At 38.3% G+C, this 27,873-nt stretch overlaps 1 protein-coding gene across 1 annotated transcript in view; it reads right to left on the bottom strand.

The window, feature by feature from the left end:
* LOC124594893 (ATP-binding cassette sub-family C member 4-like) overlaps positions 1 to 27,873 on the bottom strand; it is a 162,642-nt gene that overhangs the window by 68,460 nt on the left and 66,309 nt on the right. The window contains exons 4-6 of the mRNA XM_047133366.1: positions 24,705 to 24,909; positions 13,694 to 13,919; positions 10,793 to 10,949 (exon numbers count right to left, since the gene is read on the bottom strand). Coding sequence (XP_046989322.1) covers positions 10,793 to 10,949; positions 13,694 to 13,919; positions 24,705 to 24,909 — 588 coding nt within the window. The remainder of the gene's footprint in view (positions 1 to 10,792; positions 10,950 to 13,693; positions 13,920 to 24,704; positions 24,910 to 27,873) is intronic.

Genomic DNA, 27,873 nt, shown 5'->3' with positions numbered 1-27,873 from the left:
CATTACCTAAAATACTATGATTTCAACCTGAACAGACACAAACTTTGTTGCAGGAACTTAAATATCTACCAACAGCATCATCAAAGATGAGGTGAAAGATACTGCTTTGCTGCATAATATTGTGGACTATGTGTCTACCATCCGTGATCTCATTCTGTCACCCCCAACCACTTGCAAGTTAGAAATAGCACAGGTGGCATTAGTCTAGAGGTTGTGCAAATAACCAGGACATCAAATTTGTCAAGTGATTTATACAGAAAAATTGAGTGGCAGGACAGTTTCCTAGTTCTGGCGTGAACTATTAGAATTAGTGGACATTAATCTTATGCCTGACAATGCATTGTGGGTGATTGGGTAATGGATGATTGGATAAGCAAGTTACCCCCTCAGATGCAAGTTACTTTGATTACTAACTAGAGCAACAGACACAATAATTAATAACAGATCATCGACTGAATTTTTGCCCTTTAAGAGGGATGCCATTATTACCCAGGAGCTACTAGTGGTCGACAGCAGCAGCTGCCATATTACACCACGACACAGTGACTGGAGACCAGTAAGAGCCAAACACGTCTGGAGAAACACAACATGTTTGACAGAGTTCCATGCGAGTCAACTCCCTGGATGCCTCATGATCAGCTGTGCACAATTCAACTGCCCACTCCTGACTTTGACCAAGAGTTCCAGCAACAGCCAACAAAGTATGAGCTGGTGTTGATTTCATTTGTGTTTCAGGGCAGTCACTGACAAATGTATCACCCAAAGTTTGAACCCATACACTGATTGTGACTCCTGTAGGCATCACAAGTCACATGAATAAGAAAGTACACATAAATATTACGTACTTAAGCCAAACCAGTTTGCCTCGTGGGTCGAAGCATAGAAGGAGTTAGTATGTTCTTGATAGAAACATTTCATCAACTCAGGCTTTGAAATAAGCGCAATCCTGAAAACAGTTGCCAGACCTCCAACTTTGGGATCCCTTCTACAGCTCTGCGTGATAGATGATTCACTTATTAAGATGTGTGGTACCACCATCTGCACTGTCAACTTAGGTCTCGGCACACAATCTGTATCGACAGTCATGGTGGCAGATATTAACAAACCACTGTTTGGTGCTGATTTGTTGGTCAGTTCAACCTTTTGCCTAATTAACAGGGCAAATACTCCACAAGAGAGATACTGGTGATTCCATTCTTGGTGTTATCAGCAAATCGCTGATTCATACTCCTATATTAACAGATCCCTCTGCATCTTCAGCTAAAAAACTCCAAGACTCATACAATTCACTAACTAAACATCTGTTACAACAGAGCTGATGTACAAGGACATGAAACTGGAATGTGCAAAATTAGAGGATGAAAATTTGATGTCAACGAAACTTTGTGTGACAATTGCAGTAAACTAGTTGAAGTCAAGCATTGGCTGTAACTGTTGAGGATTAATGCAATTTCTGACACCAAATATTCTCTGTCTCTCAGTCCTCAATGTTACACTATCTAACAAACCTTGGAGAAATTAAAGATTAAGACAAACTACTTTAGTATGAATATGGAATGGGGGTAAGGAATGAAAGAGGAAGCCACCTGGTAGAATTTTGCTCAGAGCATAACTTAATCATAGCTAACACTTGTTTTAAGAATCATGAAAGAAGGTTGTATACATGGAAGAAGTTTGGAAGTACTGACAGGTTTCAGATACATTATATAATGATAAAACAGAGATTTAGGAACCAGTTTTTGAATTGTAAGACATTTCGAGGGGCAGATGTGGACTCTGTCCACAATCTATTGGTTATGAACTGTAGATTAAAACTAAAGAAACAGCAAAAAGGTGGGAATTTAAGGAGATGGGACCTGAATAAACTGACAGAACCATAGTGAAGGCAGCAGAGGATCAAGTAGGTAAAAAGACGACGGCTAATAGAAGAAATACTGAATTTAATTGATGAAAGGAGAAAATACAAAAATGCAGTAAATGAAGCAGGCAAAAAGGAATACAAATGTCTCAAAAATGGGATCGACAGGAAGTGCAAAATGGCTAAGCAGGGATGGCTAGAAGACAAATGTAAGGATGTAGAGGCTTATATCACTAGGGGTAAGATAGATACTACTACAGGAAAATTAAAGAGACCTTTGGAGAAAAGAGAACCACTTGCATGAATATCAAGAGCTCAGATGGAAACCCAGTTCTAAGCAAAGAAGGGAAAGGAGAAAGGTGGAAGGAGTATATAGAGGGTCTATACAAGGGCGATGTACTTGAGGACAATATTATGGAAATGGAAGAGGATGTATATGAAGGTGAAATGGGAGATATGATACTGTGTGAAGAGTTTGACATAGCACTGAAACAAGGCCCCAGGAGTAGACAACATTCCATTAGAACTACTGATAGCCTTGGGAGAGCCATCCCTGACAAAACTCTACCATCTGGTGAGAAAGATGTACGAGACAGGTGAAATATCCTCAGACTTCAAGAAAAATATATTAATTCCAATCCCAAAGAAAAGGGTGTTGATAGATGTGAAAATTACTGAACTATCAGTTTAATAAACCACGGCTACAAAATACTAACACGAATTCTTTACAGACGAATGGAAAAACTGGTAGAAGCTGACCTTGGGGAAGATCAGTTTGGATTCTGTAGAAATGTTGGGACATGTGAGGCAATACTGACCCTACGACTTATCTTAGAAGCTAGATTAAGGAAAGGCAAACCTACGTTTCTAGCATTTGTAGACTTAGAGAAAGCTTTTGGCAATGTTGACTAGAATACTCTCTTTCAAATTCTGAAGGTGGCAGGGGTAAAATACAGGGAGCCAAAGGCCATTTACAATTTGTACAGAAACCAGATGGCAGTTATAAGAGTCGAGGGGCATGAAAGGGAAGCAGTGGTTGGGAAGGGAGTGAGACAGGGTTGTAGCCTATCCCTGATGTTATTCAATCTGTATATTGAGCAAGCAGTACAGGGAAACAAAAGAAAAATTTGGAGTAGGAATTAAAATCCATGGAGAAGAAATTAAAACTTTGATGTTCACCGATGACATTGTAATTCTGTCAGAGACAGCAAAGGACCTGGGAGAGCAGTTGAACTGAATGGACAGTGTCTTGAAAGGAGGATATAAGATGAACATCAACAAAAGCAAAACAAGGATAATGGAATGTAGTCAAATTAAGTCGGGTGATGCTGTGGGAATTAGACTAGGAAATGAGACACTTAAAGTAGTAAAGGAGTTTTGCTATTTGGGGAGCAAAGTAACTGATGATGGTCGAAGTAGAGAGGATATGAAATGTAGAGTGGCAATGGCAGGGAAGGGATTTCTGAAGATTTGTGAACATCGAGTATAGATTTAAGTGTCAGGAAGTCGTTTCTGAAAGTATTTGTATGGAGTGTAGCCATGTGTGGAACTGAAACTTGGACAATAAATAGTTTGGACAAGAAGAGAATAGAAGCTTTCGAAATGTGGTGCTATAGAAGAATGCTGAAGATTAGATGGGTAGATCACATAACTAATGAGGAGGTACTGAATAGAATTGGGAAGAAGAGAAATTTGTGGCACAACCTGACTAGAAGAAGGGATTGATTGGTAGGACATATTCTGAGACATGCACAGGATAGAGTAGCATGGAGAGCTGCATCAAACCAGTCTCTGGACTGAAGACCACAACAACAACAACTTTAGTGGATCCTCCAAGGAAGATAAGGAATATAAATACCTGGAAGACAAGCTCACTCAAACTGAACCAAGTTAGATGGTTTGTGATTTCCTCTGGGATCAATTGATTGGTTTGTCTTCATAGAATGTCTTCAGTGGTATGGATAGAGCCTGAGAGGCCAGTGAGAGACAGGGTGTGTGCGGGCATGGAGGAGAAGTGACTCTCCAGGCGCAAGAAGAGTTTGCAAGTGTAACAGCTAGTGAGTGGGCAGATCCGGTGAGGCTGCTGGGAGCAGAGGGGCATGTGTGTGTAAAGGAAGGCACATGCTCAGACTTTCACTAATTCAGAGGAAGAAGATGGTATGCCACGGTATCCATCTTGCGTAGAATGATGGTATGTTGCTTTTGGAACTTTTGGTCACTGAGAATGAGGGGACAGGTTTGGGTTTCACCTTATGAAGTGATCTTGTCTAGAACCTCATAGAACTGTGTTGTGAAGGTGATCTTCTAAGAGGGGGAGAAATGTGAACAGCACCAGTAATGAATAAGTTGATTCAGTTTGGTGTAAATATAGCACGAACTGCAACCTGCTGTATTGGCCAAGAGGGACCTGTTGTTCTGGTAGTCAGGCTTGAGAATGTGGTACGAGTAGTACAAAGACATGACCGGTCCAAGGGGTGGGTAGATGTTAAATACTTTTAAGTGAGGTTAGTCTGTACACAGTATTTTGATAAAAAGTTGTCTTTTCTGTTATTGTAACATCTCACTGTGTATGGTCTATAGTAAACTGGAATTTTTCTTGTACGAGGACTGTGTGTACTGGCACAGTGTAGTAATTACAAGTGTCCTCTGGTATTGTTAACTTATAGATTATAGTAAAAAACCTGTCTTCTGGTATTGTCTGAGTACTTTTAAATGCAACTTTATTCAATGGAGATTTTTTTTTTTAATGATGTTGTTTAAATTTTTGGGGGGTAGGGTGTTGTCTTTGTATAAAATCTTGTAAGTGAATGTTAGAAAACAAAACAGAAGGATTTCAGTGATAGATGGAACTGATTAACTACTGATTGTTGGATCTTAAATAAAGGAATAGACTAACGTTTGCCTCTAGCAAAATCAATTAAATGGTTGGACACAGTGATGACTGTTCAGTCAATGTATAAAGAAAGTTGTTGGGTTACTGGAAATTGATAAACTTTTGCAATAAGGAGTGTTTGACTTTTAACTGTGCAACCAGTCTGCTCACTTCCCCACTAAATCCGTGTCTCTGCCTTTCACAAACTTTGTTTGAGTTGGATGCTGTGAACACTGGAGATAAAGAGGATGTAAAACAGTTATGTAAAGAGGCAGTATGTAACATTCACAAACGTATCACCCAGCTGGAACTGTCAGTGTCTACACCTACTCTTCCCACCAGAGAAGTTCATGCAGTAGGCAGGGAGTATATTCAGGTCTGTGACTGTGACATCAGCGAATCTTCTCATCCTCCTTGTATGTTGTCTGGTGTTTCTACACTCCCCAGAACAGCATGGCACTAGGGACAGAGCTGTCCACAGAATACACACTTCTGAAGGACCTCCAGCCTTCCAGAAAGCACAATGTCTAACTGCAGCTAAGTTAAATGTCATGAAAGCAGCTGCCAGTGGACTATTAAATAAGGATATCGTACAACCACCAGATAGTGCATGGGCCTCACCCATCCACTTAGTGCCAACGAGCAATGGCACATTTATGACTTGCAGGGGCTACAGGGCATTAAATACCAGAATAGTACTAGACAGGTATCCAATCCCTAATAAAAAGAGCTTTTCTCACTCAGTGACTGTCACTGCCATATTCAGTGTTAGTGACTGTGAAAAGGCATACCTCGAGATTCAAATGGCAACACAAGACATTCTCATGACCAAACATCAATATAGATTTTGGATTATTTGAATTCTCGCACATCCCTTTTGGGCTAAAAATGCTGCCCAAACTTGTCATTGTTTTATTGATAGCACTCTCAGACACCTCCTGTTCTGTTTTCTGTACCTAGATGATGCACTGATTTTTTTCTTCTCTACCTGAGCAACACAAGGAACACTTGCAACTGGTCTCCCACTCACTGGATGAATTTGGAATAGTTGTAAACAAGGTCAAATACCAGTTACGCATGAAAAGATTACATTCTTGGGACACATGGTGATGTGTGATGGTGGGTTAAAAATATTTGGGATAAAAAGCCGCTACTGTGGACCTGTGAGATGCAGTTTGCATTTGACACTATCAAAAAGTGCCTTCACAATGCAATCACTTTTGCACACCCAGTAACTTAGGTGCAACTGTCCATAATTGTGGCTGCTACTAAATTAGCAATCGGGGCAGCTTTGCAACAAATTGTAGACGACAACAATAATATCTAAGTTTGTTCTCATGACAACTTACTGAATTACAGCAACTCTGATTGACTTACAACCAAGAAATTTTGGCTTTTTATGAAGCCATCAAGTATTTCTGAGAGGATGCTGAGTGATGGCCACTTACCAAGCCCAGTAGGAATTGCACTCCTCATTGCTTCTGTCATCTGGATTACATTGGGCAGTTCACTACCTACATCTGCCATGTCAACTGGGTGGACAATGTAATCGCCAATGATCTATCACACATTAGTGCACATAGTGCCTTGATAGATTTCAGTGAAACAGCAAAGGAACAAAGACAGGTGAACAGATAATGATGTTCTTACAGGACAGCACCCCTGGATTAACAGTGGAACAAGTTGTGATCCATAGCATGGACTTGCACCTGTTGTGCATTGTATCACAAGGCAAATTATGTCCACTGGTTCCAGGTAAGTTCTGCAGAGCTATTTTCGACAACTTACATAACTTGTCACACTCTGCCATCCACCACAAAGTTAGTGATGGAGCATTTCTTGAGGCCCAACGTTAAGGCCAACTTCAGGAAGTGAACCCTGGCTTGCCTTGACTGCCAGCACAGAGAGATCGAGCGTTTCTACCACACGGACAATTGGGCCTACCAAAAGGGATAGTAATACATCCACTTGGATCTGATGGGGCCATTACCTGAATCACATGGTTTCCTCTATGAATGATTAGCAATTAACAGAGTGACACACTGGATGGAACCAGTTCCACTGATGGACAAGACAGCCAAATCAAACACTGCTTCTTTGATAACTGCTGATCAGGGCTGACAGTTCAAGTCCCATCTGTTTGAACAGTTGTGCAGACTGTGTGGTATCCAAAATTTTTGACATACAGCAAATCATCCACAAAGTAATGAAGTACTGTATCAACCACAAAGTAATGGACTAGTCGAATGTTGGCACCACATGCTCAGAGCTGTTCAGATACACCATTCCTCATAGTGTACAGAGTCCCACCGTGGATATCGCTGGGTGCGCATATCACCTATGAGGGCATGCTGAAAAGTATCATCTCTAAATTTTTTATTCTGTTCTTGATATTAGTTGAAGCATTACATATCATGCATATTACTCAGTTGATTATCCCACTTCACTGATGTAAATTGTAACTGCCTGCTGCCACAGACCTCCAAATTGTTTCATTTAAAATGGCTGTGTTTAATGTTACAATGTGAGTTAATGAATAACAGCATGCTGTAATTAAGTTTCTAACCACAGAAAATGTGCCTCCAATTGAAATTGATAGAACAATTAAAACTGTGTAAAGTGATGATTGTATCAACATCAGCAATGTGCAGCAGTGTGTTGCTCGTTTGTAACAGAGCTCTGAGCAGACAACTGCGTATGGCAATTGACGAGACTCATGCTGATGAATTCACCAGCTTTCAGGCAGGTGTGGCGTACCATGAGAGCATGTACAGGCCACCATTGCACAACTGCAGTACAAAAAACTGTGCATTGTGGGTGCCTCGAATGCTTATTCCTGACATGAAACAGTGGAGATTGGACATCTTTCAACAAAATTTTTGAAAATTCAATCTTAAAAACAGCCTGAAACTTGCATTAGTTTTACAAAACACTGAGATTCATAATGAACCCACACTGGTATTATTTGACATTGGGAACTTATATACAGCCCTCTTTCAGGAATGCTTAAAAATTATGAAAAAAATTTATTAACACATGAACAATTGAGCCAGACTGATGTTGCAGAATTGAGTGAATTACTGGAACTGCCACTATCCGATAATTATTTTACAGTCTATGAGAAAATTTATCATTTAATAGTTTAGAAAATATTTTGCTTATAACATAAGTTGTAATGATAAGACTGTATAGTGTAGAACATTTGTAGATGACATGGTTACCCTCTTTAAGGGTGACAGACAGTGCTAGATTGCCTAACAGCTTTAAATTGGATGCATAAGAATATTCAAGTTAGCACACAAACAGAAAAAGAAAAAAAATACATTACCTAGATGTCACTATTGAAAAAGTAAATGGCAAATGTAAGTTCAGCATTTTCCTCAAACTAATGTGTACAGTTTCCATTATAATGACAGACTCCTGTGATATACATATGCATTTTTTAACTTCGTGTTTCATAGAATCCTTAAATTACCACTAAAACCAGACTTTATGGTCACCAAATCATTTTTATGAAGAAGATTGTTTTAAACAATAGATTTGATAGCCAGTTAGTTGAGAAATTATATAAAATATTGATAAGGCAACTGAACAACAGCAATAGCAGTAAGCCTCCCAAAAATAAAATTAAATAAAAATACATAGAGGATTATTGTTTTTGACAAAAATTGAATGGCAATTCTATAAATCTGATATTTCAATAACTTTTCAAACTGTCAATAATTTTAAGATTTCAATTATGGCACACAATCAGAGAAAATAGTGACAAATATAAAGAGCTTAGTGCATATAAGCTAGAATTTGACCAGTGTAAAGGTGAAATTTGTGATGCGTGTAATGTGTTTTATTCATCTCATAACATTCATAATTTCAGAACATATGTCTGATGTACAGCAGACACATCAAGGTTACAATTTGCTTGTTTAAAATTTTGTATCAGTTCATCCTTCACGAAATCTTCCACAGAGTAGTAGCATCGTTTAACTAGAAAATCATTCAATTTGCTTTTTAAAGTATTTATCTTCATATTCATTATGTCACACACTTTTATTGTGTTGTGAATTTTCATGGCTATATACTGAGGAGTCTGTGCATGTAGTTTTAAGCGATGAGTGGTAAGCATAAAGTTTTCTTTATGTCTTGTGTCGTATGAGTGTTCAAAATGATTTTTTTTTAAATAGATCAGCTCTGCTGCATAGAAAAAGAACCACCTCAAGGATGTATAAAGAGGGAACAGTTAATATTTTTAGTTCTTAAATAATGGTCAACACGATGCCCTCGGACATGCAGAGTACATGTTGCAAATGATTCTTTTTTGCAACTTTAAAATTCTTGTAACGTTTCCTGAGTTTCCCTAAAACATAATGCCATATCGAATAACTGATTCTATATATGTCAAACTGGTCGACCTTTTTTCGCCAGGTATAGAGAACATACTGGAAAACATAATAACACAGCAATCGGTGATCATCTACGAGACTCAAAGCACTTACCAGCATCAACCACAACATGTAATTTCTTCACAATGCCCCTTGAGGCAAGAAGTTAGATATTCTGGGAGTTTTACAAGTACATAGTCATAAGAAGTGATATAGCAATAATGTTCTTAATAACTAGTTCGATTTTACAGATAATAACTTTTTTAAAATATTTTACAATGTATTGTAATTGCAATTTCTTCAGAATCAACTCTTTTTGTTAGGTTTCACAGATAATATTTTTAAATAATGTGTAATTAAATGCCATAGTCTCCTTGGTGGCCTTTTTGGTTTTCAAATGTCACCACACACAGACCCTGAGCTATGGATTGCATTGTATACTTGACATTCCAAGTCCCCATGGAGCCGAATGTCACCTTGTTTCACCTGTCTTAAGCTGGAGTACACATGGACTACAAATTGCTTAAGGAGATTGAAGAGAGAACTAAAATTTAGCATAATTGTTAAACAATTTGTACTACAAAGTCAGAGATTGTTTGGATAACACAGAATAGAGAACAGCAAAAATTAACGTTATTTAATAATAAACAACTGTCATTCTGCACTATACTGTCATATCTTAATCAATCCTATACCCACGTTCTGTGAGGGGAAAATTCTAACCTCCTGCCGTTTTCTTGAGGTTAACATCCCATTCACTGTGGCACTGTGACCTGTCTCAGTTGTTTCATATGGGCCAAGGGGACAACATGAATGTGATAGAATGGCTCATATACTGGGTCCTGAGGTCAATTGAAGGAGGAGGGAGAGAGGTAGGGAGAGAGAAAGAAAATGAGAGAGAGAGAGAGAGAGAGAGAGAGAGAGAGAGAGAGAGAGAGAGAGAGAGACAGAGAGAGAGAATGCACAGATGTATCGGCGCGATGTACTGATGTCTGTGTGTGTGTGTGTGTGTGTGTGTGTGTGTGTATTTAGTGAAATAGAAATGAGCGTTTGGCGTCATTGGCCAGGAGGCCCCTTGTGGGGCAGGTCCAGCCGCATTGATGCAGGTCTTATTACATTTGATGCCACATTGGGCGACCTACGAGCTGGATGGGGATGAAATGATGATGAAGATAACACAACACCCAGTCCCTGAGTGGAGAAAATCTCCGACCCAGCTGGGAATCGAACCCAGGCTCGTAGGACGGCAATCCTTCATGCTGACCACTCAGCTGTCGGGGTAGACTGTGTGTGCAGTGTAGTGTAGAGAGTGATCAGTGATAATTGAATGGTGTATTTTTTAATAAGGTAATATTACCGCATGCATGCATTAGCCATTTTTTTTAAAAAAAAATGTTGCCTTTATCAATTAAGATGAAATATCTCATATCATCATGTAAATTATCATGAGTGAACAAAAAACTAACTAACTAACTAGCTGATCTCGATAGTCTTCAGAATGAACCTGCACATTTAAAATGAAAAGTGCAATGTTGTGGATCAGAGCATATCTGGGACTTATTTTTCTTTTTAACACTATTTTGATAAATAGAAAACAGAGTATTCCATATAATTATACAGTGACGTCAACAAAATTATATTTTTTTAGTTTTTTCTGGTATCATATTTCACAATAATGCTTACCTTCGAGCCAATTCGACCATTTTTTCAAAAGGCTTTTCCCAGGCATACATTTTTATCACTTGAATTCCTGTGATTATTTCATTCATCAGCCTTATTCTATTATCTGCCCTCACAGCAACTTTCAAACGAAACCTTGTAGTCAGTTTGGTCATGTATGCTGAAAGAAAATTTTATGGTTCAAAAGTGTTTGGCCCCTATAAAGAATTAAATGACAGATAATTATACTAAGCAAACTTCAGTGTAACAACTAAATGAACTCGAATAATGAAATATAGATACTGTGATGCTATGTGGCAATCAGCTTTGGATGAAAGCATCTTATGGTCATTAACATTTGAGACATAATGGCAAAAGCATTCAAATATCATGAAATACATGTAATTTCCAGACCAAGTCATTTAGTATTGTGAAATACAAGCACTCTAGGGTAATAATGAATTAAAACCCAATGGATAAATATGAATTTATGCACAATAAGGGTGGATGAGCCCTGTGGCTGTAAATTAATGAAGTTATACACTAATGAGCCAACACAGAGCCAAAACATTATAACCATCTGCTTAATAGCATGTTGACCCACCTTTGTAACAGAATACAGCAGCCGTTCACAACCAATGGATTTAAAAAGTTCTTGGTAGTTATCTGGCACATGACCCTTATGCACACACAGGTCACACAATTCTCTTAAATAATGTGCTGGTGGTTTGATGGCACAGAGCTGGCACAAATAATATCCCAGCTGTGTTCCATCAGGTTAAGGTCACGGTTTGTGGATAAGACATTGTCATTACTACATTCCTCAAACAGTTTTAGCGTAATTTTGGCCATGTGATGAGAACCATTGTCCTCCTGGAAGATGCCATCACCATCAGGAAAGACGTCAAGCATAAAGGAATCAGGTGGTCAGGTGGTCTGCAGCAGTTTTCAGTTAGTCCACAGCTATTATGATGGTTGCAACAGGTTCCGTGGAAGCAAAGTTGAATGCCTCCCCCCATACCATAGTACTGCCACCACCAGGCTGCACTTGTGGCACACTGCATGTTTTGAGCAGCAATTCACCAAGACAATGGCATATCCAGACACAATCACTGATCTGCTTTAGTAAGAAACATGATTCATCTGACCAGGTGACATGTTTCTCTTGATTCCTGGCCCAATCTTGATGATTCTGTGTTGCCTGCAATCATAACTGACAATGTCACTTGATCAGCATGGAAACCTGTACGGTCATTGGCTGTGGATCCTCATGTTCAAAACTGTGTGCTCTGATACACTGGTGCTTGCATCAGCACCATACCCTGTCTAGGGCAGCTATTCAAACTTGCAGGGGGGGGGGGGGGGGGGGGAATCCATGAGAATTCCACGTGTGAGGAGGAAGATGGTGTCACAAAGCTCCTGATAAATTAATGGTTAAAGGGTGGGGGGGAATACCATCCATAAGCAGTAGTTTAACCACAGATTTTAAACATCAATAATTTATCTGGAATAATATATAACTGACACATTTTGAAATATGAAATATTTTAAAATACATCATTTGTAAAACTCAATAAAATTCAATTTCAGTGCTAGGTTGAAAACACAGAATTCCCTGAGAATTTCAGGTTTTACAGAAGAATTGCCACCCTGAACTCATCAAATCTGCCACACACTGGTCCCTCTCTTGCATTACAGAGCACGCAAACCTCTGACCTCCCTCTTCACTTGTGAGGAACAGATCCTGTCACCTACTTGTGGTTTGACCATCTTTCAATGATTTCCCATAGATGCCCTCGATAGTAGCATGTGAACAGCCGATGAGCTTCACCTTTTCCGAGATGGTCTTTCCTAGCCGGGTAATAACAATCTACGTTAAGTTAAAGTCAATAAAGTTTGTGGATTTTCCCATTTTTGGCTCACATGGTAACTAGGATGGTTCCCCTTTCAGCTCTGCTCCTCTTATGTATTTTTTATTACCATGTGCTTAATGAGAGTTGGGTACACAGAAGAATGATGGGACAACATTTTTGATTATCAGATTTTATTCAAATATTTTGAATGAAAAAACAAATCTTTCTGCAATGCTGGGAGACGAGCAAACATGGAAGATTTATGGTAATGGTTTTTCCATCTGTTTGTGGTGCTAACTTCAGTAATAGTTTAGATAAATTTCTTTATTTCAGTCTATGAGTACAAAGTTTTTTTTGCCCTCAGTGTACCTGTTTTCATCAGATCAGTGGTGAAATACCAAAAACAACTAACTGGTGGTCTCCATATTAAAATAGTAAACCATGACACAACGAAAATGTAGAACCCATGTGCTTAAGATATGATGAAGCATATTTGTTTTAATATATGTCCTAATATAACAAAGCCACAGCAGCATCATCATACACACAAAGTCTGCTTAGCATTGCTGCACATAATTAAATATGGTGAGAAATAGGCTACAGTGGCGGCAGAGTTATCATGTGAATGGTGCTACTGTTCATAACAAATTGAGGTACACTTGCCCCAAAAATATGTTTGTGTTATTAGTTTATTAGGTGTAACTACTGCAGGCCTATGCAAATTAACCAACATACAATTATACAAAATGCAATAAAATGAAGACATCCCATTAGGTAAAAACTATATGGGATTATAAGATGTGTAAGTTTTAGAGTTTTGAAATCCATATAAATTTTTGCAAACATTTCCATATATTTGAATTTGGCAGTGCAACTATTACAATAATCTTAGAACTCCTGATTTAAGTCATCTTCCTCCACAACACAATATACCGAAGGAGGAAATAGAATGTCTTCATCAATATGAAGTTACATTAATTGCTCAAAGCATTACCATGACTAACATGAAGTTTGGAAAACATATATAACAGTAACATATTTTTGTAAACTTAGTATGCAAAAACAAACTTACTTTGTACAGGAACAGTCTGCAAAAACAAACCAACAACTCCAATAATTGATGCCCAGTTCACTGCTTGCCACAGGAAGTATGTAACAATCACTGTTTCAATTGGAGTCATCCATATATAATGTAAGAATTGTGGTAGTACATCAAACCGGTTCACATCATTTGAAAGAAGATTTACCATCTGACCTGCAGCTGTCTGGCCCAGAGCTGTTTTACTAAGACGTATTATCTGAAAACAATATATTCTTGTGATGCAAAATTTCAGTCACAATATCATACTATGAAGAGTACTAAGTTGAGAACAATGCACTACTGTATGTAGTCACAGTATACTCACTATCTCATCCAAAGTATCTGGACACCTATTAGTGGACACTGATGTCGGGTGTATGCTCCTTTAACCTTTATGATGGCTTGAACTCTGCTGGGGGCTTTTTCGGTAAGGTATCTGAATGTCTTTGGAGGAATGGCAATCTATTCTTCCTCAAGAGCTGAATCCAAAGAAGATAGTGGGGGTCTGCAGCAAAATCGAATTTTTAACTCAATCCAATGGCATTCCATTGGGTTCAGGTCAGGACTATGGGCAGGCCATTCCATTTCAGGAATGTTACTGTTCTCAAACCACTGCCTCACAATTGCTGTTTTATGACAGAGTGCACTGTCATGCTGATGCGATCACTGTCTCCAAACTGTTCCTCTAGTGCACTCACAGTACATAATGCTGTAAAATGTGTTCATAACCTTCCACATTTAATGTTTTCTTAACGGTAATAAGTGAAATATGCCCTAGCCACAAAAAACACCCCCATACTGGAAAACCATCTCCTCTGTACTTTACTTTTGGCACTACACATGATGGCAGGTAATGTTCTCCTGACATCTGGCACACCCAAACCCTTCCATTGGATTGCTAGAAGGTATAGCATGATCCATCACTCCAAATCAGTTGTTTCCAGTCATCCAACGTCCAGTAGCATTGCACTTTACAACACCTCAAGCATCATTTAGCACAGTTTACAGAAATGTGTGACATGAGGAGTGGTTTGACCACTGTACCTTATTCTTTCTGTTGGCAGCATTTTGGAACTCTTGAGTGGTTCCTTCCACTGATTATACACAAAACATATGATATCTTGGTAAATGAAAAACTTTAAAGGAAATGAAAAGGTTAGAATTTTTGCAAACTATGTCTGTTCAACTAGTACTGTGATGTTATTGCAAGAGAAGAAAAACTCATTGGAGAATATGAAATATTGGAAAACTTAGAAATAATGAAAAATATATTTCTTACTTTAGAACACTTGTATCATTATTATGAGTGGAATATACAAATTACTTTCAGAGTATTTTTCTATTTGGGGATATAGTACTGAGATATATAGTACTATGATGGTATTTTAATAATGTTTATAGAGATTCTGCTACATTCAAGGTTCTATAGCATGTAATCTGTTGCATTCTTGTTTATGATGATATACTGCGCATGATTCTGAGAAAAGATTAAGGTAATCTCACAGTAATATTGATGTAACATACAATGTTGGTCTCGACTGATAATGTTTATGATGCAAACGTAACACAACACTGGAGGTATATGAATTTTATGTAAGGACTTTCTGATGATGCAGTCTTGACATTAGAAAAATTACTTCAGTGTTCTATGTCAAGTACCAAGTATAACGAGATGACTGACTCAAAAATGTTAGTACCTCATGGAAATCTTTAAAACTGACTACCATTTTTAATGCGTAGCTGTGCATAATAAAGAACTGGGAGGTTGTTCAGTGTGAATCAAAATGGGAATTATTGATGAGAAAGATGAAGAAATTTTTCATAATGTTTGAAATGTATTATCTTATATACAATATTCGTATCCTATATTTAATGGGGAATCATACAGAACTTTACAATTATTCAAATATTATTGTAAATAACTGATACTTTTTTATGTATTTGAAAATTCAATTGGGCTATCTGTCTACGCTCAAGTGAAGTAAATCATTGTAAACTTGATCTTGTAATAAAAGTCCATTTTCTAAATATCTATGTAATGTGTGCTTTATTTTATGTATCATACAGTTTCTTCATATTTGAAATTGATTTGCAACTTACAATCATTATTTGAGCAAGAGATATAAATGTCATGATGTACTACTATTTTTATGATGTCATTATTGAAAAAGAGACCCATCATAAATAAGACTTCAAGGACATTCAATTTCCATTAAAAAAAATTATTTTTGTCCATCTCTTGTGAGATCTAGCTGTCAATTCCGCATCACCTATGACTGTCTCGATACTTTTCGTCAGAGAGTGAATATTAAATCAAAAAGATTACTCTTATACTGTTAATTATTATTTTTTGACTTAATCCACTTCTTTAATTAGTATCAACAACTCATAACTGGTTATGAAACTTAATATTAATTTTAATCATAAGATGTTAAACAAACAGAAAAAGAACTAAATAATTTGTCAAACATCCAGATGCCAGTCTTTTGATTTAATACACAGAGTTTAAAAAAAGTATTCTATATTTTGGTAATATGGTCCAAAACAAGGCAAAAATGTTCTGTAAATAAGGGCTCTAAAATGCAAACCTTATGTGTTACAAGCACTTGTTCATCTGTGCTACTGTGAAACACATCCCTTCTACTGCAAGCTCTTTGCAAATTTGGATGACCAACAGAATGCAGTAAACAAATGAGGACACATTTCTCTATGAAATACAGTGTGCACTGAGCATCTGTTAGAGTTGTTAATGTAAACCATATCCACAGTTCTGGGTAAGGACAGCACATACGTTAGTTCTCATGGACACAGGTAGTGTTTTCACACGTTTGTAAAATACATTTAGATTGTAGTTTTATCCTTGCACTTACTCACATAATGGAAGCCTATTACTCTACATGGGAAATGGCAGATATGATCTTGTATTATGGGCTATCAAATGAAAGCAACCACTCAACCTGTGTTCTGTATGCTGAAAAATATACAGAACGCAGCAATTGTTCAATTATTCAGCCAGATTACAGACTGTGGGCCTATAGCTCCATCAGCAGTGGATGGTTGCAGACCTCACACCAGCTGTACTCCTGTTGTGGAGGATTGCAACAACTAGAAAAAGACCCTGGAATTAGCGTATGCAGAATAGCAGCATCTATGAGGTTAGTCATCCTATAGTCTGGACAATCCTGTGTGAACAATTGTTATACCCATAATGTGTATAGCATGTCCAAGTCCTTTGATCACAAGATACATCTGCCAGAATCCAATTTCACAATTATCATTGAAAAGGTGTGATGATTTTTCACAGTAGAGGTGGGATTGTCAATTTTCACAACCAACACATATGGGCTGATGCAACTCCACATAAAGTCAGAGAAGCAAGGCATCAATGCTGATTTTCAATTAATGTCTGGATAGGAGTTATTAGTGACAAACTAAGAGGACCTTATGTACTACCAAATAGGTTGACTGGTGCTAAGTATCATCAGTATCAAATGATATGCCTGTCCTACTAGAGGAGGTACCAGGTACAACTGGTTCATGCATGGTGGAGCACTAGACCATTTTCTCCAAAATGACTGAGAACATCTCACACAGACATTTAATGGGCAATGGATTGGTCGAGAGGTCCAGTGCATTAGCCACTTCATTCTCTCAATCTTAATCTCCCGGATTTTTTGTTGTGGGGACACTTGAAACCTTTGGTGCATGCAAGCACCATTAATGATGTGCATACACTACAGGAATGCATCATCAATTCCTGCCAGACTAACCATGACAGGACTAGAGTTTTTAAACACTGGACAGAAGCTTGTCTTACTATGCATGGACATCATATTGAGCACCACTTTAGTGATGGCTGACAAAAAGTGGTTATATGTAATAGCAGATAGATTACATTAGAAGCTCTGCTGTTTCACAGTAACAGAATAATGTTTTTTTCAATTGTTTCCTTCATTCTGTAGGCGGTTTGTAATAGCAAAGATGATGAACAAGTGCTCAAAGCTCATACAGAGTCCATTTTAGAGCCCATCTTTACTGGATTTTTGGTCTTGTTTTGATCCATATTATCACCTCTCAAACTATGGAACACTTTTTTTTAACAATCTGTATGGTGACCTTGATGACAGTACTTCACTAATACAGGGTGGTTCAGGGAAGTATCCCCAATTTCAAGGTGATACTGTGTAGGGAGGGGACCTATTGAAGGGTGGGAATGGACTCGTGGCAGTGGAAGTTTCCTCTAGTGTTATTGTCAGTAGTGAAAATGGCTTGGATGAATGAGCAATAAACTTTTGCCATCAAAACATACTTTTCCCAGAACTGGTCTACCACGTAAATACAGCATGCAGTGCACCTATGCCCTCATTATCAAATTCCCCTTGCTGACTGGAAATTGATTTCAACAAAAAGATAGATAGTTGCGTACCATAAAGTGACACATTGAGTTGCAGACAGGCACAATGAAAAGACACTTACACACCAGCTTTTGACCAAAGCCTTTGTCAGATAAGGGAAAACACACACACATTCATTCACACAAGCAAGCACCCCTCAGTCATCCATGACCACCATCTCTGGCAGCTAGGACCAGAATGCAACTGCCACATAGAATGGAAACAGCAATCTGGAGGGGCAGGGAAGGGGAGGGGATGCAAGGTACGGGTGGAAGGTGAGCAGAGCACTGTCTGGAGGAGCAATCTATCTTTTACTTATTGTTGACATTATTATGAAAAGGATGGATGCTGCACTCATCGTGTAGCACAACAAGAAGACTTTCAAACAAAGCTTTCAGCCAAACAGGCCTTCATCAGACTAGACAAAACTGTGGTCATGTCTGTGTGAGTTGTGATTTGTGTGTGTTGTCTATCAGATGAAGGCCTGTTTGGCTGAAAGCTTTGTTTGAGTCTTTTTGTTGTGCCTACCTGTGACTGAGTCGAGGGGCATGAAAGGGAAGCAGTGGTTGGGAAGGGAGTGAGGCAGGGTTGTAGCCTGTCCCCGATGTTATTCAATCTGCATATTGAGCAACCAGTAAAGGAAACAAAAGAAAAATTCGGAGTAGGTATTAACCCTTTCAGACCTGATTTTTTATTTACTTATTAAAAAAATATCTGACATCATTTTTACATTCAGGTTACTCTCCTGACAACATTTTTCTAAGAAAACATTTCACCTGATGTCTAGTTTTCTAGATATTTAATGTACACAATTGTGTTCATCAGGTCTCGAGCTTCATGTCATACATTACGGAAGTTAACACTATGGATCAAGTATGCCACTCTTTATTTCCCTTTAAAACAAAAGAAACAATAAAAATAATTCCAAATTACAGTTCTTATTTAAACAACAATGGTCAAAACACTGATTTTAAAGTTTCGCATGAAACTGCAAAAAAAAATTTCTGTCCTTTTCGAGACATAAATGTACTTTACATTTTCTGCACTGAATTCTAGAACGCCCTGTACATTTTGGAAATTTGCAGCGAATTGGAGCTTCTACATCATGCAAAGGCAAATGATCAATGGAATCAAACTGTATCTCTGTAGCTGCTCATAATTCTTCTCTTCTTCTTGGTATGACTCTCATGTCTGAAGCCAGTTCTTCATCAGACAGACACCCCCTCTTCTTTTCAGTCACTTTCTTCTGGCACAGTATCAATCCGTCTGCTACCCTGATATGAAAGGAAAGAAGGTCCATTTGCTTCTTCTTTTGGATCTACAGGTTGTCTGCATCTTGTCTGTATGCCAACCAACTTTGCACGATGGCAAAGTAAACAGCATGAAAAATCATATGGAAAGCCCATTTTCGAGATCTGATGAAAACTCTGTAGTAGCTTGTCAATTGATCAAATAGTTCCACACCATCCATTGCATGATTATATCTTCTCACTATTTCAGGTCTTTCAACTGTCGCATATTTATGGTGTTTTTTGTCCCAACACTCAACTTTATCCACTGAGCCTTTACCAACAAAGTTTCAACACAATACAACTGGCCTATAGTCTAACCACTTACACATGGTAATGTCATCAGCACTAGTGATTTCTTCCCAGTAACCTCTGGTTTGTTTCACTATTGTTTCATCATCTGAAAAAGGCAAGTTCCTTCTAGATCTGTTTTGATGGACAGTACCTGATGCATTGATATCTTGATACAAAAGGAAATCTTGCACTATTCCACTCTTTTCACAAGAAGACTTTGATTCCCCATGGACTTGGTTTCCCTTTGACATACTGCTTTGCAGAAAACTTCCCAGTGAAAGAAATATTTCCTTCACTGACACCAACATTCTCTTCTATAGGTAGTTCACTGCAGCATTTTCGAATGGCTGAGTAAATTGGCCTGACTTTGTAAAATTTATACTTATTTTCAGGTGGCTTTTCCAGATTGTTCACCAAGTGTAAATTTGTTCGTAATTCTAAAAATCTGTCTCATGACATGTTTTCCCAAAATACATTTACCTTCATGCTTGTATCCCAATACATTTATAATCTGGAAATTTCAATGTGGCAGTCAATATATGCAAACCAAATAGCATCTCTTATGCTTGAGGAGTTGACTGCTTGAATGAGGTTTTGCCTCGTTGTAATGCATAAATGTGAGTATGTGCTGCCATGCTAGTGAACAAGTCATCTGGTATATATCTTTTGAAGTATTGCATTGGAGAACACAAGAGAGACTCTTCGAAATTTGGAGTTTTGTATGTTTCTGCAATGGTACTTAGAGGCTTGCGATTCCATTTTATGGATTCTTTAGGTGTCACCATCATGTTGTCACACAGGTTATTCAATTCTGGGTTGTTTTCATTGCATAAGAAGTTCATTTCATCATCCACCACCTCTCCATCATCTTCATCTTCAGATATGGTGTCTCTAGGCACATCATTCACGCCCACTTTATTTGCTCCAACACGTCTTACTATTTGTGGAGCCTGCCTTTCAATAAGTGGTACACTGTCATCCTCATCCCCTCTCAAACTAATGTCGGAAACGCCACCATTTTCAATTATGTCCATAATCAAGTCCCAATCTTTCTCAACAGAAAGATATTCCTTATCCATATTTGTAAGACAAAAGCCAGCAACATAAAATAAAATCATATGTACAGGTCAGTTATTCTCCTTTCTTGCTGCTGATACTGAAATTAATTGAAATATTTCCATACATAACTACCATAGCCATGCAAAAATAGCTGACACACATTTTAGGTTATTTTTCTTATTTTACACCATTAAGGACCTGTTGTACACAAATGTGTACATTAGTCTTACCTGATACATAACACAAATGGGAAGTGAATAAAATTGCTGAAAATTCCACTGAAAGAATGTCTACTGTTTCCAAAAGAAGGAAATCACACAAAACATTCATAAACAAAACCCACAACATGACTATTATAGCAATAAAGTCAATGAGTAATGGCTTCCCACAGAGAGACAACACCAGAGAGTATATTTTGCTATGTGGTTCACAGACTGCTCACAAGAGAGCAGCAGCTGCTGGAGCATGGCTAAAGGAAACATACACAAATAAGAAAAGTGGGTTTGGATGCAACTGACATTTCTTGTCAGCGAAATATTAGTGAACAAACTTTATGTACACAATTGTGACCACCAGGTCTGAAAGGGTTAAAATCCATGGAGAAGAAATAAAAACTTTGAGGTTCGCCGATGACATTGTAATTCTGTCAGAGACAGCAAAGGACTTGGAAGAGCAGTTGAACGGAATGGACAGTGTCTTGAAAAAAGGATATAAGATGAACATCAACAAAACCAAAACGAGGATAATGGAATGTGGTCGAATTAAGTCGGGTGATGCTGAGGGAATTAGATTAGGAAATGAGGCACTTAAAGTAGTAAAGGAGTTTTGCTATTTGGGGAGTAAAATAATTGATGAGGGTCGAAGTAGAGAGGATATCAAATGTAGACTGGCAATGGCAAGGAAAGTGTTTCTGAAGAAGAGAAATTTGTTAACATCGAGTATAGATTTAAGTGTCAGGAAGTCATTTCTGAAAGTATTTGTATAGAGTGTAGCCATGTATGGAAGTGAAACATGGACGATAAATAGTTTGGACAAGAAGAGAATAGAAGCTTTTGAAATGTGGTGCCACAGAAGAATGCTGAAGATTAGATGGGTAGATCACATAACTAATGAGGAAGTATTGAATAGGATTGGGGAGAAGAGAAGTTTGTGGCACAACTTGACCAGAAGAAGGGATCGGTTGGTAGGACATGTTCTGAGGCATCAAGGGATCACCAATTTAGTATTGGAGGGCAGCATGGAGGGTAAAAATCGTAGAGGGAGACCAAGAGATGAATACACTAAGCAGATTCAGAAGGATGTAGGTTGCAGTAGTTACTGGGAGATGAAGAGGCTTGCACAGGATAGAGTAGCGTGGAGAGCTGCATCAAATCAGTCTCAGGACTAAAGACCACAACAACAACATCTGTGACTTAGCATCTCCTCTATTTGGTGAGCAGCAACTATCCTTTTCATAAAACTGTCATTACTCCATCCTAGATTTTCCATTGGTCGATTTTTCCTTATTGTTGATATTCCAACCTGGAGTTTCGATTGTTTGGAAATAAGTTTTATTAAGGGTGGAGAACTTTTGTGTATGTGGTTAGTGTTGTGAAAAAGTGACACTTTTGTGTGCAATCAATAGTGATGGCATCATTGGGCCTTTTTTCCCCAAAAGAGAATGAGCATGTTGTTATCATCAGTTCTGAGAAGTACATCAACATGATCCAATAATTTCTTGATCCACAGTTTCAACAAATGAATTTGGTACTCATGGTCTCAGTAAGATGGTACCATGGCCCATCCTGCAAGAAATTTGATTACTGTTTTCAAGGAAATCTTCCTCATGTCCTTCATCTCCTGGTGCACTGACATTCCACAGCCCTATGCTCTCAGGATTTAACTCTATGTGACTACTTTTTATGGGGCTTCTTCAAGAATGAGGTGTATAAACCTTGGCCCAGGACCCTATGAGCCTTGAGGAATTCAATATATGTTGAAGTGGGTGACATTCCAGAACAGATGCTTCACAAAGTTATGCAGAACTTCTTCTTCAAAACTTCGTGAAATTAACTTCCAGTTGAACCTTACTGATGAAAAAATAATTTCTTTCTTTCTTTGATTAACCTTCAAAGTTAGGGATACTTTCCTGCCCCACCTTGCATAATGAGGTATGAAATGCAGCAAAGGTAGGAATGAAAACATAATGATCTAGTAACTATATTTCTATCTGAGATAGCATGTCATTATCTTCCTCCAACTTGCATACCACTTGAACAATACAGTTATGGGAGTACCTGAAATTTAATATGTCATCCAAATCACTTGATATTTTCTGTACAACAGAATAAGCATTATCAAAGTTAAAATTAAAGCAAAAGTCAAGGAATAACTAGATGTCAAATGTAAAAATCTCAGGCCCCACTGGATAGATTTTAAGTAATAGATAATTCTGGATAGAAGAATGAGGTAAATTATGTTTTTCCTTGAACTATTTCAGGTTTTAAAGGATTTATATTTACACATTTCAGAAATTTGGTCCCCTAATTTCACCAACAGCACAACAGGCAGCTTATACTACTGAATACATATAGAGTTCTAATATGGAATTTTAATTTTTGAGCCAATAAACATTAATTAACTTCATGAAATTAAACTGAGAATCTCTTAATTTCATGTCTTTGGTATTCTGCCTTCCACGAATGAACCTTGTAAAACTTGTAAAACCTTGTAAAACAAACAGTCAGGGAGAACAATTTATGAGTCTCTTTTTCCCTAGAACCTCCAATTCATCAACTTTTATCTTCCATATCAATACTAGTTGATTTTGCTTGGAGTGACTGTCTGCTGCAATAACTGCAGTGGAACTTTAGTGCTTGACACAAAGGTAGCTGCCATGCCCTCTGCTTGAAGAACCCAGTATCTGTTCATTGAAGGGAGATGAGGTGGCGGCATATAGCACGTGAACCTATATCCTGGATTAAATACCATGTGTCTTCAACATACATGTGACAATATTCCCCGTTTTTCATCAACAAGACAAACAAGACGAACACGATACTGCACTCTATGTGCACACGTTGCATACAATAAAACACCAACATACTGCACAGGAAGGATGCCAAAATGTGCAAAGAAAGGAAACCTCTCTGATTAAGCAGCTAAACCAACTCCTTGGGAGATCCAGCCAATAATGTTGTACAAGCTTTCTAAAGTTAGCTAAGTTCCTGCTTCTAGTGATAGCAGTTGTTTGCCAAACCTATCTTGTGTTCTTCAGTTAATTCATTCTGTATTGCATGGAAGTGGTAAAGAGTAAAGCACACACAAATAATACTTACTGCAAATCTAGATTTAATTCACTGTGTGGCCATCTTCAGTGCAACAGTGCAAGTTGAAACCTTACAACCACTTATATATACACATAATGTGGACTCAACCTCTGACATGTATAGTCCAGTTGGAACTATGTGTATGTATAAGTGGTTGTAATATTTTAACTTAGATTTGCTGCACTGAGAGTAGCGACATAGTGACCAGAACCTGGATTTGCAATAAACATTATTTGTGACTAGTTGCTGTACTCTTTAACTTGAAATAAATGCAGATGCTGGGCACATCTGTTTCCACATGGAAACAAACTTGATATATTTTATTTATGTATGAAACAACACAATACATCTGACAATGATAAAGATGTTCCTTTAGTTGAATTAACCAGTTGTGTATTGGAATACACTGTTCATGTTATCAGCCACCATTTATTTAATCTCTACTGTTTTTTTTCTGGATATTACAACTTGCATTGTGGAAGTTTACTATAATGACAGCTAGCTTACACAAGCTCTGTAAGCCTGAAGATGCAGTGGCTGCTGTGAAATGTGGAATCCGGAGTGTCTTATGAGCTAAAAAGTTCAATAACTTACACATTATTGAGTAACTACTATTTATAAAACTAAAAGGAAAAGTAGGCCTAAATATTTACATTACCTTTCTGTAGATAACTGAACAACAAGCAATTCTTGCTCTCATTCCAATACGCTGTCCCAACAGATTAACTTGGTGCATCATTGTCATGTTCACAAACAAAACAACTATGAGGGCTCCTGCATACCAAAAGGCTTCTTCCCTTGTGACTGTTGATCCAGGATTAAAGTGCTTCAGTAGGTAACCCAAAAGCACTGGTTTTGCTGTGCTGCATAAGACAGGAATTATTAATTAAACATTTTAATAGTAACAAATGTGAATGATATTAACATATTATGTGTTTCATTAACATAGCATCAAATATTTTGCTGTTCATTTTAAAAAATATATAGATTACTTCACTGATGTTCTGAGCTGAAGCAAAGAAAACCACTTTCATCTACTATGAACTATTTACAGGAGTTGCTTCAGTGTAAGTTAACTTTTCAGGAAAATTTTGTGGGAGTGACAGAATCAGTAACTGACATTGTACTGAGTGTAGTGGATCTTCATAAAACTACATTCTTTGACTCTTGTTTCCACTGATGTTTGCTAATGTCTCACATGTACTTTTGTATAGGTTGTGCCCATAAACTTGTTTCTGCTGTACAATATCTATATACACGTCATTTATCTGGTACAAGTGGTCCTAGTAAGTGGTGAACCCAGAACTAAAGTGTTGTGGTAGTGGACATATTATTAATCTTTAACTCACTTCATCATGTATCGGTGAGTTGTGTGTGCCTAAACTATTGTATGTGCCACTGATGGAGCAATTCATGACATCGAGGATTAGATCGAGGTTCTACAGCTCCTTTCTATGCTACTGCTGTCATGGTATTTTGCACCTCAAGCCAGTATCAACAGAGGCATAATGGGATCACCAATACAGATCGTGCCATGACATTCAGTTCCACTGCCACAGGATATTGTTTCACACAATCAGACAGCATGACAGTGTGATATCAAATCAAGTGTGAACATACTCCTCATTCAATCACCTGCGACGATGAGGCTCATACGAGCTACAAACTTTCCAAACGACAGCTCTTGTGGACCACACACATCACAATTACAAACTGAGGCTCCACTTTTTACACTCAAATAGCTAGATATGTGGTTCGCTACTACCGAGAACATTTTCATGCAACAGCAGATGTATGATGCATTTAAACAATTTATGTTTGTGATCTGCAACTTCGACCAATGTGTTTTTTCAGTAGTGTCGCACATTATTTTACACGTCCCTTCACAGAGAGCCTACAGCACCTCAACATGGCATTGATATCTCGATGCAAGAAAGCAACAGATCAGTGCCTAACACAGCTTCTTTATCATGAGGCAAAAGGTTGCCTTCTGACTTATGGAGACACTTATGCACTATGGTCAACTCTAGTGTTCTTTTGGATGCTCTGTTGTTACACATTTGGCAGCAACAGTTACCTCCACAGCTGCATTTAACTTTAACTGTGCACATAAGTCGATCATTATGCTGAAAGTGGTCGACAGAATGCATGTCCTGCTTGCCAATCAATCGGAGGTGCACAACCACTGTTGTTCAGAAAGTGTACAGTACATTACCAGAGCCAGCCAACATGGTGCCACTGACCTGACCAACCAACACTCACCAAACATCACCAAGGATCTCCGATTTCTCTGCTCTGCCTTCAAGCAGCTAACTAAACAACTGCAGAAGTTGCAGCTGCAGAACACAGTGGCAGATGGCTCAGTCAAGCAAACTAACTACTCGCAAAATCTCAGACATCATGAACCTAACTGGTCAGGATTTTGCTGGTTCCATAGGCATTTCAGTTTTCAAGCTATGAAGTGCAAAACACCATGCTCCCATCCAGATGCCTCTCACAATCTGTTTAAGTATGAAGATTGTAGCAACTGTAAGCAGCTACAGTAAGGGAATGCTACAATATGTGAGTCAACTTCCCCGACAACAGTCACACACACTACATCTCAAAGACTTTTCATTTCTGATCATTCTACAGGTCTGACATTTTTAGTCAACACCAGGTCAGATGTCAGCACACTGCCTTTTAGTGCCTTTCCCAATGTGTAATGCACTGATGCAGCTTCCTTGAAAGCAGTCAATGACTACCATACAATCAGACAAAAACAATGGGGTTTGACACTGGACTTTCTACCAATTACGGGTGAAATTTAGTGCTCCTAACATTGACCAAGCCATTCCAGGCACCAATTTCATTATGAAAAATGTGTTAACTCTGAACATGTATAAATTATGCCTCATTCTTACAGCCAATGGATACATTATTTTCTCGGTCAATGGTCAACTGACATCTTGCTTATACTGCAGGTGGACAACATCAGCATGCCTACTTGGATGATGACAGGTGCTGGTGGGTTTACTATCACAGCAGAATCCTTCTGGACAGATATCCTGTCCAGGATTTCACAAATTCACTGACCAGGTGTTAGATTGTTGTAAAGCTTATTATCAGATACCTGATACAAAGCTAGACGTATAAAGACTGCAGTGACTGCCCTGTTTGGGCTTCTTGAATTTTTGGTTACACTATTTGAACTTAAAAATCCTGCCCATACTTTATAGCATTTTCTGGACTGTGTGCTGAGTGGGACTACATTACTGCCTTGCTTATCTTGATGACATTTTGGTATTTTCTGAAAACACCCAGGACCATGAGAAACATTTGAATGAATTACCCATGGTGTCACGCTGAGTAAAGATAAGTGAGTGTTCGGTGAACCAGTGATAATTTTCCTTGGCTTCAAAATGTCAGCCCAAGGCATCTCTTCTTTGCTGGAAAAGTTGAAGGTGTTACCTTCTCTCCCTCAACCTCAGAACTACAAAGACCTCAGGAGGTTTCTCACAATTGTAAACTCCTATCGTCGACATTTTCCCGGAACTGCTGTCTTTAGCGGACCCCCACCCTGGAGCATGTTTGGCCTTAGTAGTGGACATCTGCCAGTTTGTGTTCAGTGAAGCACTACATCAAAGAGTGAAAGAGTGCTTACGACAGGAATATCCTCACAATGTACGAGAGCATGGAACAGTTCCACCCCTGCATAGAGACCAGGTGTGTCAGTACTTTCGCTGGCCATAAGCCCATCACGGTGGCTTTCTGGAAAGTCAGTGATAAGTGCCCCACTCATCAGTTACACCATATTGAGTACATACAGGTATGCAAGTTTACTATCC

The sequence above is a fragment of the Schistocerca americana genome, chromosome 2 (genome assembly GCF_021461395.2).
Source record: "Schistocerca americana isolate TAMUIC-IGC-003095 chromosome 2, iqSchAmer2.1, whole genome shotgun sequence".
Lineage (NCBI taxonomy): Eukaryota > Metazoa > Arthropoda > Insecta > Orthoptera > Acrididae > Schistocerca > Schistocerca americana.
Note: the sequence above shows the minus strand (reverse complement) of the source record. Positions and strands in the feature narration are given on the sequence as shown.